General features: G+C 46.3%; 1 protein-coding gene across 1 annotated transcript; it reads right to left on the reverse strand.

Annotated features, from left to right (window-relative positions):
- Positions 1-2,975: 2,975 nt before the first annotated feature.
- On the reverse strand, positions 2,976-17,305 carry LOC142262760 (uncharacterized). The gene is made up of 7 exons (XM_075332190.1): positions 17,249-17,305; positions 16,940-17,119; positions 16,736-16,859; positions 10,757-10,842; positions 8,878-9,001; positions 8,681-8,794; positions 2,976-4,538 (listed from the first exon to the last, which is right to left on the reverse strand). The coding sequence occupies exons 1-7, from the start codon at positions 17,303-17,305 to the stop codon at positions 3,343-3,345; spliced, it is 1,881 nt and encodes a 626-aa protein (XP_075188305.1). The 3' UTR covers positions 2,976-3,342.
- Between the last annotated feature and the right edge of the window lie 445 nt (positions 17,306-17,750).

The following is a 17,750-nucleotide window of genomic DNA, read 5'->3' on the forward strand; positions in this document are numbered from 1 at the left end:
TTTATATTTTTATTTTGCTCAATTAAAAACAAATAATATTTGAGCAAAACATTAATACTTTACATTTTTAAGTTATTAATTTTTTTTTTTTTTTTTTTGGACGACACCTTCCCGTTAAGATTTTACTGAACTGCTTAAGAAGGATGCCGCAGAGCTGGGGTCATAGAGATCACTCTTACACGATCAGTTATCGCTGAGGGTTGTGGGATCTCACGACCTGAAAGTTTCTTTGGGAGGACATTAGGGACACTTCCAAAAGTTTTTGTGCTGGATTATATTTAGAACATTCACTTATCCGCAGGTCTCCACTGCTTTAGTAAATAATAAAGGCAGCCACAGATTTGTGATAAGCACTATTTAAGGGGAAATTCATCAAACACATTGCGCAAGAACTATTGTGTAAAAGTCACACATTTTGTGCATCACACACCTTAACTGTTCAAACATTTAGTGAGTTTTGACATTTTTAGTCTGAAATGTAAGAGAAGTTTAGTGAAAGAGGGTGGAGCCTGAAACGGTCAGACAGATTCACAATGATTGTGCCCTTTTATGTTATACGATTTTGATTGTATTGTAAATTTTTTACTCTTACTATTTGTTAACCAATTACCATATTTTTCGGACTTTAAGAAACACCCTCCCCCCCAAAATAAAAATTGTGTAGAAAAGGAGGGGGGGGGGTCTTAGGGAAAGGGGGGGTGTGTCATAGTCCTGATGTGACGGTGACTGGAGGGGCGGCGGTGGAGGAGTGGGTCACAGGAGGCAGAAACCAGGGCTAACAGTGTGCCCGCTAATAACAAAAGTGACTATTCACTGCTCCCCTCACTTATAATCCAGTCTACCTCAACGCACTGAAGCCGGCATCGAGAGATGAGCGGGATTATGAGCATGGGGAGTACTGAATATTCATTCATTAATAGCAGGCACACATGATCACCCGGTCACCAGCTAACTGCTGCAGCTTGGTGATCACGTGTTTTTTTATTAGAGAATGAATATTCACTGCTCCACACGCCCATAATCCTAGGTGTGGGGAGCAGTGAATATTCCGGCAGCCGACGTCCGCGTGTACCTGTAGGTGCATGGCAGTTACGTCATGCGATGTGCCGCTTATACACTGAAGTCACTTGCCAGCATCAAAGACAACACCGCACACTGGGGGAGCAGAGGGATGGTGAGTATAATCAGTTGTTTTTTTATGTCTGCAGCGTGATGAGAAACATATATGTGACGCCCTGGACAACCAGGGGTCACAGGTTAGTAGACACCACACACACACACACACCCCCCCCCCCCACACTAGGAAGTTAACATCCGTCAATCAAGACCTGATTGCCTCCCTCAGTGTTAGACAGGCACACCGGGTGGGCGGAGTCAGGCGGAAAGACACACCCACCGAGAAGTCTGCTGGCCTTAGGCAGGGAAGCATCTCAGTCCAGTCATGGACAGTAGTCTGAGTAGTGCAGTGTGAAGTTCAGAGTTGGATAGTAAGGAGTAGAGTCCAGTTGTGGACAGTGAGGAGTATAGTTGGCACAGTTGAGTGGAGAGCAGAGTGTGACACACAGCACTGCAAGGGGCCTGGGTCGGAGCCTAGGACCCTCACACAGTCAGGCAGGCAGGCAGACAGCAGGGGCCGCCTGCAGGAGACCGGGAACACGACCGGTGGAACCGTAGGACCGGAACCGGGTTGGAGCCCGCCGGACCCGAACCGGGGAGCCAGCAGTCTACCGGAGCACCAGGAAGGGTACTCAGACCCTGACTAGGCCGTAGGCCACCATATAGTCGAATTTACTGATTGAGGTCTGGACCTCACGGGGTCCTTTCCCAACCAAAGACCTGATTGAAGGCAACAGCCCAACCCGACTGGATAGCAGCCACCGCCAGAGGCCATAAATCCAAGGGCCAGCGCCTGCGGGCAAAGGAGCTCCCACGACATATCCGCCGGGGAGCGGACCACCCGTGCTTAGGCACCGTGGTCCACTTACGTTAGGTGCAGGAGAAAGGGGACCCAGTCACACCGTCCAGTGCTGCAGCCGGCTGTGGGCCGCCCGTTCTACATCTTGTTTGGTTTACCAGAGACCCTGAGTGACTAAATCGTAAGTACCGCATCACACCGCAGCACTGTGCCCCGCACCATATCTCCCCGCAACCGGGCCCCGGGACACACCGCCCCTACCCACGGAGGGGTTAACACCAAAGCTGAGCCCCGACACCGCTCCCGGAAGCCCGCCACCTTCACTGCAGCGGTGCTGCCCAGCATCACTACAACCCGTGGGTAGCGTCACGAAAACCACCCCAACACCAACATACCAAGAGGAGAGCCATATATACCAGGATGGGGATCATGTATACTATTATGGGACAAAGATGGGGAACATATCTGCCCGGATGAGGGACATATACACCAGGAAGAGAGAAACATTACTGAAAGGGGCCTAAATGGGGGACATTAGTACAGAATCAGGGGGGGATATTACCCCTATAAGGCTGCTTTCACATATCCGGTTTTTCCTGTGCGGCACAATTCGGCGCTTTGCAGAAAAAACGCAACCGTTTTTTTTTGCCGCCGGTTGCGTTTTTTTCGCATAGACTTACATTAGCGCCGTATTGTGCCGCATGGCCTTGCGTTCCGTCCAGTTTTTGACGGATGCGGCATATTTAGCCGATGCGGTGGCTGGATGGAACGTTGCCTGGCACGGTTTTTTGTCCGGCGAAAAAAACCGCATCGCGCCGCATCTGGCCGATGCGTCGCGATTTCCAATGCATGCCTATGGACGCCGGTAAAGCGTCCTGCGGCAAAAATCACATCCGTTTTTTTGCACTACGCATGCTCAGCAGCCAGCCGCAACCGGCAAAAACCAGACGGACCGCATGTAAAAACGTATGCAAAGTATGCGTTTTTTTCGCCGCATCCGTTGCATAGGTTTTAGAACCGGATTGGCCGGCTATGCTAAAACCGGATGTGTGAAAGCAGCCTCTTACCATGTCAGCAGCAGGTTCCCCCTCACAACAGTGCGTCATGACTACATATTTTGTTTCAATTTTTTTTCCTATCTTCCTCCTCTAAAACATAGGTGCGTCTTATGGTCATAATAATACGGTAAGTTTAAAAAGAAAATGGTGTTTTCCCTGACCAATTCTTACTTGAGCAATTGATTTTAGGATAAAACCCTTTGACTCACGGTATAACATGAATCCTTCTCCCATGTGACTCATCTGACAACAGGACCTGATTAATGATAAAAACATTTGCCAAATTCTGAATGCAAGAATGTCTCCTCTACTGTGTGGGTTTTCTCATGGTCAACAAGAATTGTTTTACCAATTAAACATTTCAAATGTTCACAACATGAAAAAGGTTCCTTCCCTGTGCAGCTTCTTCAGATGTTTAACGAGATTTGATTTTGTAAAATAACATTTTCCACACTCTGAACATAAAAATGGCTTCTCCTCTGTATGATATCTTTGATGACTAACAAGATGTGATTTCCGAGTAAAACAATTCCCACATTCTGAACATGAAAATGGCTTGTCCCCTGTATGAGATCTTTGATGATTAACAAGATCTGATTTCTGTATAAAACATTTCCCACATTCCAAGCATGAAAATGGCCTCTCCCCTGTGTGAGATCTTTGATGCCTAACAAGTTCTGATTTCCCAGTAAAACATTTCTCACATTCCAGGCATGAAAATGGCTTCTCCCCTGTATGAGATCTTTGATGCAAAACAAGATGTGATTTCCGAATAAAACATTTCCCACATTCCAGGCATGAAAATGGCTTCTCCCCTGTATGAGATCTTTGATGCAAAACAAGATGTGATTTCCGAATAAAACATTTCCCACATTCCAAGCATGAAAATGGCTTCTCCCCTGTATGAGATCTTTGATGGCTAACAAGAGCTGTTTTCTGAATAAAACATTTCCCACATTCCAAGCATGAAAATGGCCTCTCCCCTGTGTGAGATCTTTGATGCCTAACAAGTTCTGATTTCCAAGTAAAACATTTCCCACATTCCAGGCATGAAAATGGCTTGTCCCCTGTATAAGATCTTTGATGCGAAACAAGTTGTGATTTCTGAATAAAACATTTCCCACATTCCAAGCATGAAAATGGCTTGTCCCCTGTATGAGATCTTTGATGCAAAACAAGAGCAGTTTTCTGAATAAAACATTTCCCACATTCCATGCATGAAAATGGCTTCTCCCCTGTATGAGATCTTTGATGCCTAACAAGAGCTGTTTTCTGAATAAAACATTTCCCACACTCTGAACATGAAAATGGCTTCTCTCCTGTTTGAATTTTCTGATGTCTAAGAAAGTTTGATTTCTGAATAAAACATTTCCCACACTCTGAACATGAAAATGGCTTCTCTCCTGTGGAAGCCGTTTCATGTTCCACATCCCTTCTGTAACTTTTATTTTGCTTACAATTCTGTTGTACTTGCTCGTCATATGTATCACGTGTGATACCTTCATCATGTGTTATAAATTCTGAAGATATTAGATTTCCATCTGAATTCCCAATACAGTCATCTGCTAAAAATAAAAAACACAATGTTATTATTTTTTTAATATTATCTTGAAAGTATATTTATTTTTTTAAACCATAACATCAGAAATTAAATTAGGAAAAAATGTATTCTGAATCTGTTGTCCAATTTCGACATCTAAAGGCCGCTTTACACACAACGATATTGCTAGCGATCTCGTTAGCGATGTGACATGCCCAGATCGCTGCTACGATTTGCCGAGATCGCTCATAGGTCGTTTTGTAGCGGTCACACGTACCCATCTCACAAACGACGCAACATCGTTCAGCAATATATTGTTTGACCAAGGAGGTCGTGTGGACACCGTCACACAGCATTCCTCCCAAAGATTCAGGCAACGACAGAAGCGTATAATTGTCCATAGCATACACCCTGGCGTGTGATTGGCAGGAGTATGATGGAAACACAGATTAAAACAGACAGGAAACACAAATTAAGACAGACGAGACAAATAGCAAACTCACAGAAATAAATAGGCAGCAACAAAAAGACAACAAGGGTTAACACCACAACAGTTCACAGTAATAATGCACAACAACCAATCGTAAGTCTGGATCACAACACCTCACCAGACCAGTATAGGTAACCTAAATGACTGGAGAAAAGAAGGAGATACGGCAAAGAACATGTGTGAAAAATTCCATTTTATTCATAAAAATATCATATATAATAAAATCACAACAATATGTGGTCAAAAGGACAAGGATCGGACAGGAGGTGGGGGAAGGTGGGTTGGGGAGGGGGGGGGAGGCTTGAGGATGTGGGAGCAATCCTCCTTCGAAAAAGCAACGCTGCGAAACAGCTGTCAGGAGGCTGTTTCCTGCCCCTCGGAACCAACCACCAGGTATACTTATTTATGTTGCCCCTCCATTGTTCCGCCTTCCCTTGGCTGCATGGTGAATTGGATTGGGACTAATAATCGCACAGTAACCCTGTGCCTGGTATTGCCTTAAATTCTCCCTTGGTTCTGTGCAGCACCAGTATTAACTCTTACATGTCTGTGGTGTACATAATGGGAGATTACAGGTGTGCTGCCTCAGCCGGTGATTATTTTTGCATGTACACTTTAGTAGCCCCCCCTCTGGTTCAGCTCCTTTGCCACAATTATAATTGAGAAAACCTTTCCATATCTTCAGGCCCCTTGATTGCGCGGTGCACCTGGCTCAGACTTGCTGTGCATGTGTATATATATATATATATATATACACATTTCTTTATGTGCAAATTGAGGAGTCACTTGGACCTCGCCTGTGGCCCCGCGCAGTCACTTTGCCTTATTTCCACTGTGGTTTCACATTTTCCAGATGGGCTTACTACATGCATGTATACCCACTTGCTGATTGGTTGCATATCTCATGTGGTTCACATGACACATATCCTTCATTTTCTCTCTTGGCCCCAATTCACCACCAGCTCTTTACTATAGGTTGGCCCTACAATTGATGGCAACTCAGTCACTTGATTCTTCACCCTGGTTGCTTCAGGCCCCCCCCCCCCTCCCCAACCCACCTTCCCCCACCTCCTGTCCGATCCTTGTCCTTTTGACCACATATTGTTGTGATTTTATTATATATGATATTTTTATGAATAAAATGGAATTTTTCACACATGTTCTTTGCCGTATCTCCTTCTTTTCTCCAGTCATTTATGCTTTATGGAGTAGGCAATTCCTTATGGGACACTACTGAGTGGTCCCATAAGTTAATACTTTATTATGGCCAATTTCTTGCTAACAGTATAGGTAACCTATAGCTGGCATTAATGGAATAGCCCAGCCAGCTTATACAGGAGGGGAGAGAATGATACTAGCTTCCCGCAGCATTTGGTCAAATACACTAACTAGCAACCCAGCAGAGGTTAACTCTTGCTAGCCTGCCTAAATCTGTGGTTTGATGCCTGTGTCTCCCTGCGCTGCTCACAGACATAAGAGACGTTAGCAGGCAGAGTGTAGTTTCCACAGATCCTGACACCGCCTTGACAGTTGAATAACCTGCAAACATCTGTGACATTGATCCACAACATAAACAATTTTAAAGAGATTTTTTTTCCAAGACGAAAATAAAATAAAGACAAATGGTGAAAATTTAACGGGGATGTCCAGGACTGTAACATTGATGGCCTATTCTTAGGCTTTGTAACGAAAGCAGGTAGCAGGGTCTTGCTGTCTGTGCAGATAGACATTTGGGCTTTAATACATCAAGATCAGCGATGTACACTGAAAATTACATCAGGGGTTGGAGTACGATCTCTGGCATAGGGAACGCCGCAATTGTTACGAATTAGAAAACCGGTGGCATCACACCCTTGTTCTGGCCAAGCTCTGCCCATTTTGACATTTGACACACACACACACCAGCCTGTCTCCTCTTCTGCTTGAAACTCCTGCAATTGAGACATTTGGTCACATGACGTGATGTCAATAAGGTCCTTAAACAGTCCTATAATTGGCATATAAACACTAAGGCAACTAGGAAAATGGGAGCCCTCTGAAATTGCCCAGTTTACTCTCCCTTTCCCCTAATGCCAGTCCTGCATGCCAGCCTGTGTCCTGTTCAGTTCATTTAGACTCCTGCAATTAAAAGACCTTTGGTTACATCATGTCACATGACTTTGAAGTCATTGTGACGCCCTGACAAAATCAGGTTGTCACAGAGGACTGCATCCATCTTCCAGGTGCAGGACTCCCTCCTCCTTGGCCTTCCAACACAAAACCCCACACACAGGTATCCAACACCAGCCATCAAACCCTAGTCACCCCCCCAAGACAATAGGGACACACCAGTGGGTGGGGCCAGGCAGATGGTGACGCCCACCTAGGGGTTCTGAGGTGTCAGGGGAGGGAAACACACAGAACAGTGCTAGACAGTTGAAGTGAGAGGATTGTGAAGTGGTGCTCAGGGGTTGGAGCCCCGGACTACTTAACCTGACTAGGTTAGGTGGCAAACGGCAGAGCTGGGCCACAGGCGATGGAGATCCGGTCGAGGGAGACCTTAAGTGGACAGGGGCAGGGATGTATCCCGCCGGTGCCGACAGCGGGAATCCGGTCCGGAGGCTGTGCACAGTCGGGGTCCCTGAACCCTGGAGCGAGGACAGCTTCAAGCACCTTTCTAATTAACCAGCAGGGGACAAGATTCCAAGTCTTGTCCCACCGACAGCCCAGATAGAGCGAGACAGAAGCCCAACGAGGGGGATAGGGCGTTTGCAAGTTCCTGTTAAGATCCCACAGTTCAGTTCTCGCGGGCCACAGCTCCCACAGAAAAGACACCCTGGGAGTGGTCTTCCCCGTTTCATGCGGACTAGTCAACACAGAAGACACAAACCAAAAGTGCAGAAGGAAGGGCCCCTGTTCTGTCAACCGGTGTGCGGGACCCAAGCACACCCCTCCGGAGGCTACCGGTTATCGTCAGTTGGTTTACTATCTGGACTCTGTGTGACTTTATTCAAACAGTGAGTACACTGGTATCATCCGGTCCAACCCCGCAGACTGTGCCCCATCACTCCATCCCACCAACACCTGGGCCCCGGGACAACACCTCCCATACCCGTGGAGGAGATAACATCCTGCTGCCCCGCTCCATCAGCCCCGAACACCCCCATACCAAGGTAGGTGCGGTGTCACCAACAATCACCGCAACCCATGGGTGGCGTCACTGACAAACCTCCCCTGTATAATAACTACCCCCTTTTCACTTGCGGGTGACGGACGGCTGCGCCCGGGTCCGGCTGCCACTAGAGCCACATCAACCGCCCAGATCCGAGCGTCTCGAGTGCCCCCCCTCCTGCTGAAGGTCAATTCCCCGCCCGCAACAGCATCAAAGGTCCTTAAGCAATCAACCTTAGATTACAACTGATGGGGTCCCTAAGAGACTGGGGGTTCTAAGAAATAGCGCAGTTTGACTCCTCTTGACGCTGGCCCTGACTGTAACTAGGTCTTATTTTCAGGGAAACAGGGTATTCATGAACCCTCTGCAGGTCTTTGAGTTGCCTTCATAACAACATAGAGAAGGCACTAGAAAACAGCAGAAGAAGCAGAAGCAAAGAAAATACAGCTGAAAAAACCCACAGCAGAAAGTCTAAAAATGTAACCACAAAATTAGTGCAAAAAGTACATGAGTAGATATCTCTTACAGGATAGAGCTGGAGGAAACACATCCTGAGGAACATCGGGGTCTTCTTGTTTACAGTCCTGTGGGAGAAGAGGACGGGGACATCTCTCTGGTGTTGTCCTCTTACTGGATAGACCTGGAGGAGACACATACAGGGACTGAATTCATTCCTTACATACAGATAATTATAGGCCGTGTGTATTTAGTCCTGTCTATTACCTGGTGATGTGAGGGGCTGGGAAACCTCCATCATGACGTCCGTGTACAGATCTTTGTGTCCTACTAAATACTCCCACTCCTCCATGGAGAAATAGACGGTGACGTCCTGACACCTTATAGGAACCTGACACATACAATGATACCGTCACCCCCGATCCCTTCATAGCGTTACTGTATAATGTCCCAGCATTCCCAACAGTGTCACCTCTCCAGTCAGCAGCTCAATCATCTTGTAGGTGAGTTCTAGGATCTTCTGGTCATTGATGTCCTCATGTATCGGGGGGTGAGGTGGAGGCCCCGTGATTGGGCTCAGGGGTCTTCCCCATCCCTCAGACACAGGGGCCTGACAGCGCTCACTAGAGGTCTTCTTCACTACTGTGTAATCCTGGTTATGGAGAGACACAGTAATAAATCTCACTCCAGACATTTCCAGAGTCCTCACCTCTCCAGTTCTGTCCATCTGTTATTCCCATAGATAAGAATGATGTAATGTGACGTCATCAGAATCTCTCACCTCTCCAGTAAGCCGGAAGAGGATCTCTAGGGTGAGGTGTAATATCCTCTCCGCCATCTTGTCCCTATCCATATCCATCCTTGATAGGTCAATCAGGAGAATTCTCTTATATAGAAGATCTCCACTGAGAGGATCCGATATTGTAGGGACCTGAATGGGGAGAAGATGACGATGTAACATCATAAAGAATCCTGTATAGTAACATAATTACTGGAGACTTTATATCCGATCACTGGCCGCTGAAATAACGCTATCATGTATGACATGAAGGAGAAGACAAGTCCTGGTCTGGTCCTGAGCACTAATTATAGAGAAGCAGCCAAGAGGCCTATAGTCAGAGGCAGGGCTGTGGAGTCGGAGTCGGAGTCGTGGAGTCGGAGTCGGAGCTCATTTTGGTGGAGTCGGAGTCGGAGTCGGAGTCGGTATAAAATGCACCGACTCCGACTCCTAAAATATATAATAAATTGGGGACAGGAGTGCAATGCAGAATGTGCTGAATATTTTACTAAATAATAACATTTAGTATAATGCGTATATTTAAGTGAAAAATTTATTGTAGTACAATGTGAACATCAGACATTTAATTGTTTTTATGATACAATAATCAAGATATTTGGATAGAACATAAAATATTTATTGGAATACAACTTTAGAACACAAAAAACTAATAAATTGTAAATATGTAATATATATATATATATATATATATATATATATATATATATATATATATATATATATATATATATATATATATATATATATATATATATATACACACACACAGTGTATATACACACACAAGATATATATGTAATCTACTGTATATTACATAGTGTATTACATATTTACAATTTATTACAGTTTTTTTGTGTTCTAAAGTTGTATTCCAATAAATATATTTTATGTTCTATCCAAATATCTTGATTATTGTATCATAAAAATTATTAAATGTCTGATGTTCACATACACATATTCATGTACTACAATAAATTTTTCACCTAACTATAAGCAATATATGTAGGAGTCGGAGTCGGAGCCGGAGTCGGAGTCGGAGTTGGAGTCGGAGTTGGTGCAAGAGAATTTGAGGAGTCGGAGTCGGAGTCGAAGGTTTGGCTTACCGACTCCACAGCCCTGGTCAGAGGAAAAGCAGGAGAGATCCAGAGCTCAGGGGGAGAATCTGTCCACAGGACAACTATAAGTCATAAACTTTACAAATTTGGTCTTTATAGAATAATGGATATTTTTAAAAGCAAAAGAATAAGAATTGAAAATTTCTTCACTGACGCCTTCATCCAATTTACCTGAGATAGAGCTGTTTTATAAAGTAGCAGGGGCAAAAATGTGACCTGTAGATGTGTTTACCAGCTTTGCACATCCCCCAAGAGACTGGCAGCAGTACTTGCAGTGAAAGGTTTGTCCTGCAAAGTATTCCCTCAGGGGGCTGAATACTAATGCACATCACAATTTTCAGAGTTATATTTCTTAAAATGTTTAAAAATCGGTGTATAATTTCCTTTATACTTAACAAATGTTTGCTACTTTGTGTTGTTATCACATAAAACCCCAATAAAATCCACTTGTTTGTGGCTGTAATGTAAAAAAAACATGGAAAAGTTCACCGGGTGTGAATAGTTTTTCAAGGAAAGGTATGTTTACCTTCAACCTAAAAAATGATGACATTTTGCCAGAAATATTTTGGTGCAAACTTGCCGCCATTTAGGAAGACAAGACTTTTTGGACTAAAAAGTCACAAACAAAGGTCATAGGAAAAAAATACAAAGCGTTTCTATTGTGCGCAAAATTCATGATCCACTTGCAACATTCTGAAGAATTTGGAAAAAAAACAAAACATAAAATGATACGAGAAGACAAAAAAAGCAGCATAGAAAAAAAAACAAAAAAAAAACAAAACACAACAATTGATGAGTTGGACGTAGGTTTTGTGGTGCGGAGTCCGTTATACCGGCAGACGGGATGTGACCGGAGGCAGAAATATTCAGGGAAGGGAAAGATTTTACACTTTGTAGATAAATCCTCTCTTCCCGGGATGTAACGGCCTCTAATGCCGGGATCACACGGCCGGATAAAGAATCATCACAGCTTCATCCAGAAAACTAGGATAAGTCTTTTCTTATTTGTCATCCATATACAATCCGGTATTTACAGCCGCTATTAATAATTTACAAGACCATTTACAGCTTCCTCCATTACAGAACTGCAATGTACCCGTAATACAATGTCTGCTGTATGGTGGAGCTGGTGGGAATCTGATGGATTGTGCAGACAAAGACCTGAATGGACGAGTCTCCTCCGATTTACAGAAGACACTAGAGGATGCTGGGATTATTCTCACAGGCAGATTCTGTCAGTGAGAAAGAAAAATCCCCATCTGCACTGCCACATCCAATAACAATGGTCTGAGGGCGAGACGTTGTGTTATTTTATGGACAGCACTGAAAATACAGTAGTGTGAACGAGGACTAAAAGGAACCATCAAAGCTCTTATCTCTCCTAATCCTGCTATCTCCACCGCTCTCATCAGGGTCGGATTGCGGTGTCTGGGGCCCAACAGGGGAATTGACTCTAGGGGCTCACCCTACAGCTAAATATAAACACCCATTAGTGTTATCCCTGTTATAGTGGAGCGCTGACTGTATACATGTGATGCCCTGGCAAAACCAGGAGTCAGATTAGGCCCCCACATAACACCATCCCTCACAGGGTTACAACGAAGTCAATTAAACTCCTAGTCACCCCCCCTTAGGGCCAGACAGACACACCAGTGGGCGGGACCAGGCGGTTAGGGCACGCCCACCTAGGGGTCTAGACAGCTCGGGGCGGGGAAAAACAGTTAGTTTTAAGCCGGGACACAGAAGGTGTCAGTCAGTGAGGAGTCAAGTGAGCAGTTTAAGTTGACAGGTGCCAGGGTTGGAGCCCTGGTACTTTGGCTAGGTGGCAGACGGTCTCCGTCTGCAGGAGACGTGAAGATGGCAGCCGGAGATCCGAGGTGGACCGGAGAAGGGTTGGAGCCCGCCGGTGTAGACACCAGAGAGACCCGACCCCGAAACCGTGCACAGAGGGGGTACCCTGAAGCCAGGACCAGAACTGATGGCATAAATAATGAACCAATTGAGGGCAGGATTACAGGTCCTGTCCCAACCAAAGTCCCAAAAGCAGACAACCACCCACAGAAAGGGAAAGGGCCACCGCCAGGGCCATAGAATCCCACGGGTCAGCGTCAGCGGACACGGCTCCTCAGGTACACAGCCAACCGGGAGCGAACTCCCGTGTTCCAGACCGGGAAGTCCAAATCTACAGAAACACAGTGCAGATGGTAAAGACGGCGACCACCAGCCCGGGTGGGGGACCAGAGTACAACCGGCCACGGCGGCCGGCCATCAGCACCCTTGGTTTACCAAAAGACTCGTGTGGTTCAGTGACTGAGTAACAAACTGTCCTCTGCTACGTCCGGGTGCGCAGCCCCCTGTCATCGCCATACCCTGCACAGAGACACTGGGCCCCGGGGCAACCATCCCTACCCACGGAGGGGTTAACATCCCGCTGTCACTACATCTCCTCCATGTGCCCCACAACAGCAGCGGTGGTGTCCCACCTCACCACACACCGTGGGTAGCGTCACGAACCGAGTACGGCCAAGCCCGTACAACTACGTCCCCCTTTTATTTGGCATGTCCACGTGACCCCCGGGTCCAGAGGATCCCTTGAGCCACGTAGCGGGTCCAGATCCGAGCAGCCATGCTGCTACAGGCGTGGGGGCGGCACATACACAGGCGGCTCCTGTACATCTATATTGTGCACCATAACTGGGATGTACAATTACAGTAGTTTGCAGTAATGGGGTCTTTGGTGAAAATAAGTTATCACTAATCTACAGGTTCGGTTGGTGATAACTTATTGATCGGTGGAACCAGACCAGTGGAAATCGCACCGATCGGAAGATTGGGGAACTTTTTGCAGCGGCAGGTGGGGTGTGTGACCGCAGCTCCATTCATCCTCTGTGGAGCAGCCAGATAATAACAAGCCCAGCGCTCGCAGCCACTGAGGGAATGAACGGATCAGGGGTCGAGTCGGACACGAGCTCCAGTGTAATGGGGGATAAAAGTTGCACGATCGGAGCAGGTCCCAGCAATCAGACCCCACTGATGAATAAGTTATCACTTATCCTTAGGCCACGTTCAGTGTTTGGTCAGTATCTTACATCAGTATTTGTAGCCAAAACCAGCAGTGGGTAATAAATACAGAAGAGGTGCCCGTATTTCTATTACACTTTTCCTCTGATTTTACCGCTCCTGGTTTTGGCTTAAAAAACTGGGGTAAAAAAAGCACTGAATACTCAGTGTGTGCATGTAGCCTTAGTAAAGGTGATTACTTGTTTTCACTGGAGTACCTCTGCATATGTGCTGCAGTGTAATAGTCACAGGACAGGGAGGGGTTAAATGTTTAAGTATTTAATTTCTATTGGAAATAATCTCCCCCTTATAGAGAGAAAAAGTGACCTCCATACACAACACAACCAATAATTCCACATACAAGGGAAAAATACCGCCACACTGTGACCAGACCGTATATTACCACCAAACAGTGACCAAATACAGCCACATACAAGGGAGAAATACCTCCACACTGTGACCAGACCGCAAAGTGACTGACTAATACCACATACAAGGGAGAAATACCGCGACACTATGACCAGATAACATACTACCAACACATAGTGATCAAAAGCAACCACATACCAGAGAGTAATACTACTACACCATAATTAGACTACATAGTAAGCGAATATTACCACATACAAGGGAGAAATACCACAACACTTTAACCACACCACATACTGACCAAATAATACCGCACATGAGACAAATATCAGTACAACATGACCACAGAACATATTACTACCACACAAGGACATATAATACTACAATAATGATCAGGAATAAAAACTACAACACTAATAACACTAATATTATCATCAGTGCCATAATGCACAGGAATTCTGTATATAGTGTATAGGTAATACAGTGCTCACCAGTGACATTATACACAGGAGCTCTGTAAATAGTGTTAAGTACAGTGTGTGTGTGTGTGTGTGTGTGTGTGTGTGTGTGTGTGTGTGTGTGTGTGTGTGTTCATGTAACACACTGACTTACCACTGACGTCTCTAGCTGACTTTATTCATCTTCACATTTTCTCTTCATCCGGAGCGGACCGCCATCACTTCTTCCTGCCATGACGCGACTCTGCAGAAAATAACAGTCACCTATAGCTGATCACTCCCAGAGCACATTCCTCACTATTTCCCTAATTTCTACACCACGTCAGACTCTTGTTCCCCCACGGAAGACAGTATCCTCAAAATTAACCTATATGTCACCAGTAATAATGTCCCCTTATTTGCCCCTACAGTAATTATGCCCCACGTGCCACCATAAACTAATAATGTATGCTTCTCATTCTGGCCCCTTTTATTTAATGTCTGGGGAAACAAGTGGAATCAGAAGGGGTTGTTAATTGCTTCCTGCACAAGATATCCCCCACACACTGCTCCTCTCCAAAATAGCCCCACAAAGAGCCCCTTTCCAAAATGTCCCCCAAAAATTAGCTCTTTCTATAATATCTCCCCCAAACTAAATTGCTGTATAAATCCCCCCCCACTCCTCATTATACTATGCTGCCTTCCTCAATCCTTGATGCCTCATAATGACCCCCATTGCCCTATAATGTCCCAATTTGCTTCATAACGTCCTCCATTACCCTATAATATCCCTCACTGCCCTATAATGTTCCAAACTGCCTTATAATGTCCCCCACTGCCCTATAATGTCCCCCACTGCCCTATAATGTCCCCCACTGCCCTATAATGTCCCCCACTGCCCTATAATGTCCCAATTTCTTTCATAACATCCCCCACTGACCTATAATGTGCCAATTTGCTTCATAATGTCCTCCATTACCCTATAATGTCCCTCACTGCCCTATAATGTTCCACACTGCCTTATACTGTATCCCACTGCCCTATAATGTCCCCCATTGCCCTATAATGTCCCAATTTCTTTCATAACATCCCCCACTGACCTATAATGTGCCAATTTGCTTCATAATGTCCTCCATTACCCTATAATGTCCCTCACTGCCCTATAATGTTCCACACTGCCTTATACTGTATCCCACTGCCCTATAATGTCCCCCACTGCCCTATAATGTCCCCCACTGCCCTATAATGTCCTCCATTACCCTATAATGTCCCTCACTGCCCTATAATGTCCCCCACTACCCTATAATATACCCAATGCCCTATAATATCCCTCACTGCCCTATAATGTCCCCCACTGCCCTATTATGTCCCCCACTGACCCATAATATGATCCATAAAGTCCCCAACCGCTTCTTTATGCCCCTTGTAAAATAACACTGTCCCTCCCCCACCCGCAGCCCCTCATGTAAAATTATTGTACATCTTCGGCTCCTCTGGAGCGCTTACCTGTGCCTGCACGTCCTCCTCTTCATCCCTGCAGCTGCGGCCCGGTGATGATGATGTCGGTGCAGGACTGAGGCGCGCTCCTCTGCCTCAGTCCTGTCGCATCCTCCTCCTCTGGTGATGATGTCCCGTTGCGGTGCGGGCTCTGCAGCGCTGCTCTGCCTCCTGTCACTTGCCGCACTGTACAAATGTACGCGCGCCTGAAAGACGCGCATACATTTGAATACCGGCGCAGTCTCCAGGCCTGCACACATCATCGGTGCAGGCCTGGGGACTCCCGCAGTGCACCGCTAGGACCTTTGGTGAGTCACATGACACATGTGATGTCACTAAAAGTCATGCAACTGCAGAAACGTTAGTGATCGTACGGAATGTGTACGATCACTGAAGTTAATGATTGAAAGGCTGAGGGCCCCTTAGAGCGTGGGGGCCCTGGATGAGCTGCTGAGTCTGCCCACCAATAAACGCCGGCTCTGAGACACAGGCGGCCCCGCGGCCCTGTACAGCGATTCCCCGCTACCCTGGTGGGCCAGACCAACCCTGGCTCTCATTACACAAGTATAAACCATATAATACTGGAGGATAAAACAAGACTGAGCACAAGACCTTCACAGCGTCTACACATCATAGGGAGATTTCATGGCACCTTCTCTCCATCTACCTGATGATCCTGAGGAACATCGGGGTCTTCTTGTTTACAGTCCTGTGGGAGAAGAGGACGGGGACATCTCTCTGGTGTTGTCCTCTTACTGGATAGAACTGGAGGAGACACATACAGGGACTGAATTCATTCCTTACATACAGATAATTATAGGCCGTGTGTATTTAGTCCTGTCTATTACCTGGTGATGTGAGGGGCTGGGGAACCTCCATCATGACATCCTTGTACAGATCTTTGTGTCCTTCTAAATACTCCCACTCCTCCATGGAGAAATAGACGGTGACGTCCTGACACCTTATAGGAACCTGACACATACAATGATACCGTCACCCCCGATCCCTCATAGCGTTACTGTATAATGTCCCAGCATTCCCAGCAGTGTCACCTCTCCAGTCAGCAGCTCAATCATCTTGTAGGTGAGTTCTAGGATCTTCTGGTCATTGATGTCCTCATGTATCGGGGGGTGAGGTGGAGGCCCCGTGATTGCGCTCAGGGGTCTTCCCCATCCCTCAGACACAGGGGCCTGACAGCGCTCACTAGAGGTCTTCTTCACTACTGTGTAATCCTGGTTATGGAGAGACACAGTAATAAATCTCACTCCAGACATTTCCAGAGTCCTCACCTCTCCAGTTCTGTCCATCTGTTATTCCCATAGATAAGAATGATGTAATGTGACGTCATCAGAATCTCTCACCTCTCCAGTAAGCCGGAAGAGGATCTCTAGGGTGAGGTGTAATATCCTCTCCGCCATCTTGTCCCTGTCCATATCCATCCTTCACGGGGCAATCAGGAGAATTCTCTTATATAGAAGATCTCCACTGAGAGGATCCGATATTGTAGGGACCTGAATGGGGAGAAGATGACGATGTAACATCATAAAGAATCCGCTGTAATAATACAATTACTGGAGATAATAAGGGGAAACATATGAGGAGAACATTCTGGGGGAACATTATACTGTGGGGGGCAGAAAGGGGCCGAGGACCGAGGGCAGAAAGGGGCCAAGGACCGAGGGCGGGAAGGGGCTGAGGGCAGAAAGGGGCCGAGGACCGGGGACAGAAAGGGGCCGAGGACCGAGAGCAGAAAGGGGCCGAGGAACGAGAGGGACTGAGGGCAGAAAGGGGCCGAGGACCGAGGGCAGAAAGGGGCCGAGGACCGAGGGCAGAAAGGGGCCGAGGACCGAGGGCAGAAAGGGG

This window comes from Anomaloglossus baeobatrachus, unplaced genomic scaffold (genome assembly GCF_048569485.1).
Source record: "Anomaloglossus baeobatrachus isolate aAnoBae1 unplaced genomic scaffold, aAnoBae1.hap1 Scaffold_2529, whole genome shotgun sequence".
NCBI lineage: Eukaryota > Metazoa > Chordata > Amphibia > Anura > Aromobatidae > Anomaloglossus > Anomaloglossus baeobatrachus.

Bases quoted from the DNA above. Each gene is read 5' to 3' on its own strand.
- LOC142262760 (XM_075332190.1), bottom strand. From the start codon at position 17,305: ATGGCGGAGAGGATATTACACCTCACCCTAGAGATCCTCTTCCGGCTT. The intron at 16,860-16,939 runs GTGACACTGCTG...TGTATGTGTCAG, and splicing joins TTGAGCTGCTGACTGGAGAG to GTTCCTATAAGGTGTCAGGA. The intron at 10,843-16,735 runs GTAATAGACAGG...GATGTGCATTAG, and splicing joins CCAGCCCCTCACATCACCAG to TATTCAGCCCCCTGAGGGAA.